Source organism: Cebus imitator, unplaced genomic scaffold (genome assembly GCF_001604975.1).
Source record: "Cebus imitator isolate Cc_AM_T3 unplaced genomic scaffold, Cebus_imitator-1.0 Scaffold118, whole genome shotgun sequence".
NCBI lineage: Eukaryota > Metazoa > Chordata > Mammalia > Primates > Cebidae > Cebus > Cebus imitator.
The window spans coordinates 1,717,029-1,720,903 of record NW_016107433.1 but is presented as its reverse complement, the minus strand read 5'-3'; the positions used below and the strand labels follow the sequence as shown (position 1 = coordinate 1,720,903).

The window sequence follows — 3,875 nt, the reverse complement described above, 5'->3', positions numbered from 1 at the left end:
AAAAAAAAAAAAAAAAAAAGAAAAAAAAAGGCATTTTCATTTTTTTCATTCAAAAGAATTTAACCATACGATGATGAATGTGTCACCATTTCAGTGAGGCAAGTAAATGATTCAACTTCATCAACACTACTACTGAGCCTTGGGTTTCCTTTGCTCCACTAAACAGATGCTGAGGCTCTGCTAAGGCTGCTACAAAATGTCTGACGCTCCAAACAGGCATGACTTTGCCTAACTGCCACATATACCTACCTGGCTGAGCAGATTTGCTCAGGACCAACACCCAGCCCTCATCATAAGCACTGGGTTAGAGCCTAGCCCACGCTCAGATTGGATCCCACAGCATCTGATTTGGGATCAAGTGCCCCACCCAGGTGCAGCCTGCTGTAAACCAACCCAGTACCTGGCAATCTCCTGGTGATAATCGTAGTGTTCATCCTCCTCTACCCACTCCACAGACCCCGTGGTCGGATTCGCCCGACTGCAGAAGATCTTCATGATGCCCATCAGCTCCTAGTTTTAGCACAGAAAAGCAGCCTTACCGGTTCTTGCGGACAAGTCTGATGGTCAGAAACCTATTAACATCAGAAGGTAACAGGAGGTGTACAAATAAACAAATATTAAAAAAAAAAAATCTATTAACAACATAATGTCCCGAAATGTGGAAGGGGAAAGAGAGACAAAAAGAGTGGAAAAATCAAGAAACTGACAGAAATGTCAAAGCTACTGACAGTATTTGTTAATCAATATTTAAATGTTTTCAGCAGGAGTCACTTGGTTTTATATTCAGCCTGTAACATTAAAAAAACTGCAATAGATTCGTACAGAGGTCTGGAAACTTCAGCAGGCCTCGGTGCTTCCAAAAGGGTCCAGTGAACCTCACAGGTTCATCTAGGTGCAGCCCTCAAGGCTAGGAAAAGGAGAAGAGATGGGGTGGTGGGGTAAAGAAGTGCCACCCATACTGCCTTAGTATACTGAACACTTAGCTTAAGGAAAAATATGAAGATAGAGCAAGTCAAACCAGGGAAACTTTCATGTAAACAATAAATCACAGTCACACATAAACCTAAAAATGGATAATCCCAGGAATATAATGATGAGCAAAAACAGTGAATCACACCACATATGCACTATGTTTCCATTTCTATGAAATTTATAGCTATGCAAAATGGAACAATACATTCTTCAGGCATCACACTAAAAAGCACAGTAGGGAATCAGGATAGTTCACGTCTAAGAGACAAGGGAAAGAGATGGGATCAAGGAGAGGTACACAGCAGACTTCAAAAGTATTGTTCTTTTTCTTAAATTGGGCGGTGGAAACACACATGTTCATGATATTAGCATTCTTTCTACTTTTTTTTTTTAAAGAGATGGGGTCTATTTATGTTGCCCAGGCTGGACTCAAACTCCTGGGCTCAAACATTCTTCCTGCCTCAGCCACTCACGTAGCTGGGACTACAAGTGAGTGCCCCACACCCAGCTAATATGAGCATTTTTTATGCTTTTTTTTTTTAGTGATTACTTCTTATCTATTCAAATTTTAATTTTAAAAACAATTTTTAAAAACCTTTCTCTATCTAAAAAAATTTTGCTTCAAATAAATAAAATGTCACCAGATTCACATCTTGTATGGCCTGTCTCCCCAAAGAGATCTATTTCTGGGAGGCAGAGATACACCACCCACCACTCAAAATCTAAAGGCACTCCTCTGCAGGTGTGGGCTCTCCCAACACCCACCCCTTTACCATTCAGAAAACAATAGGTGTTCTACACTGCCCTTCCTTTCTTGTTAAACACTGGGGCATCTTCAGGAAACCTTAGAAAGAAGGCCTACTCTACAGATCCCTAAACTTTCCTATGGCTTTTTATTGGCCAGAGTTTTTTTCTTTTGAAGTTATCTAGAGTAAGTAAACACGGAATTCTTACACAAATAGATGAGAAACAGGCTGGGTGTGGTGGCTCACATCTGCAATCCCAGCACTTTGGGAGGCCAAGGCAGGCGGGTCACCTGAAGTCAGGAGTTCCAAGACCAGCCTGGCCAATATGGCAAAACCCCCGCCTCTACTAAAAATACAAAAATTAGCCAGGCATGGTGGCACGTGCCTGAATTCCTAGCTACTCAGGAGGCTGAGGCAGGAGAATCGCTTGAACCCGGGAGGCAAAGGTTGCAGTGAGCCGAGATCACACCACTGCACTCTACCCTGGGCAACAGAGTAAGACTCCGTTGAAAAAACAACAAAAAAAGCAAATAGATGAGAAACAATCTTCCCTGAACAAACGCTGGCAAGCAGTCACTGACCTGGTTCAAAGTAGACAATCTGTCCAGGTAAAACTCTCCTTCTAAAACCCTGGCATACCTATCTCCTAGTCTAATGGCTTTCAAACTTTCTGATAACCCCAGTAAGAAATATACTTTATAATGAGACTCAATACATACACCTGCATATACGCATATAACTAAAAGTTCCACAAAATAATACTGATTTCCTATGAACAAGGCCCTCTCATATGCTCTATTTCATTTTCACTGTTTTTAAGAGATGGAATCTCCCTGCTGTCCAGGCTGGAGCGCAGTGGCTATTCACAGGCATGATCATCCCACTGAACTACAGCCTTGAGCTCCTAGACTCAAACGATCCTCCTACATCAGCCTCCTAAGTAGCTAGATTACCAGCATGCACCACGGCACCCAGCTTCAATTTTACTTGCTGGTCAGGACCCATCAATGGGTTGCAACCTGCAGCTTAACAGCATTGCTATAATCCACTCTATCTCGTGTACTGACGCTTATTTTGCAGATAGAATATCTAGAACTATCAGAATCTGTAATGTGTATTAGGAAACTGTGTCCAACAAATGCTGGAGAAAGAAATGGCCATTTCTGGCTGAATGTTCAGGGAAGGCTTAAAAGGTGGATTCGACTGAGGCAGGAGAAGCGGGGTAGGTGGAGGGAGAAGGCATTTCATTCGATTAGAAAGGCTTGGATAATCATGCACATTGAATCAATCAGTTTGGCTGAAGTAAAACTGAACCAGGTGTCAAACATGTCAATAGAATCCATATGGTGGAGTCCTAAAATACTAATCCTGTGGTCCATGTGGAATCAATTCTGAAGTCACTTAAAGGTTAAGAGTGATCCTTTTGTAGTTCATAAGCATGATGACAGGGTGTTCACGCACCTGTGTCAGATGTGCCGCCCACAAACGTTTACCCATCTGAAGCGGGCAAAAAAAAAAAAAAAAAAAACAGTAAAAAACTTTAATCCATAGAATTCCTTTCTTGTCTGGGATGCTGCTGAGTCTAAAACCAGGACAACAGTGTCTTTTCAAAACCTGGAAACCAGTTAGGTATGGTGGCTCACGCCTGTAATCCCAGCACTTTGGGAGACCGAGGCGGGTGGATCATCTGAGGTCAGGAGCTGAAAGACCAGCCTGGCCAACATGGCGAAACCCCGTCTCTACTAAAAATACAAAAAATTAGCTGGGATGTGGTGGCACGCACCTGTAATCAATCCCTGTTTCTTGGGGAGGCTGAGGCAGGAGAATTGCTTCAACCTGGGGGGTGGAGGTTGCAGTTAGCCAAGATCGTGCCACCGCACTCCAGCCTAGGCTACAGAGCAAGATTCTGTCTCAAAACAAACAAAACGAAAAGCAAACAAACCTGAAACTATGTCTTTTGTTAACAATTTTATGAAGACATGAACCTCTTTTGGTGGGCACTACACACCTTATATGGCTAAATGCCCTCATCCATTATTATTTGTCCTCTCCCAGAAGGAATCTACACTACAGATTCAGGGGATATTCTCTGACCCCCTCCTCATTCTCCAAGAGTTGTAAACTCACATGGTCAATTTCTTTTTTTTTTTTTTTTTT

General features: G+C 42.5%; 1 protein-coding gene and 1 pseudogene across 5 annotated transcripts in view; one reads left to right on the top strand and one right to left on the bottom strand.

Annotated features, from left to right (window-relative positions):
* The window catches only part of PRMT7 (protein arginine methyltransferase 7), a 52,615-nt gene that overhangs the window by 46,481 nt on the left and 2,259 nt on the right, over window positions 1-3,875 (bottom strand). For 3 of the 5 annotated variants that reach the window (XM_037742323.1, XM_017539473.2, XM_037742319.1), the window contains exon 2: window positions 401-572. In XM_037742323.1, the coding sequence (XP_037598251.1) occupies window positions 401-504 (104 nt within the window). In that variant the 5' untranslated portion in view covers window positions 505-572. The remainder of the gene's footprint in view (window positions 1-400; window positions 573-3,875) is intronic. The other 2 variants (XM_037742320.1, XM_037742321.1) reach the window with 1 other exon arrangement.
* On the top strand, window positions 3,136-3,221 carry LOC119472802 (annotated as a pseudogene).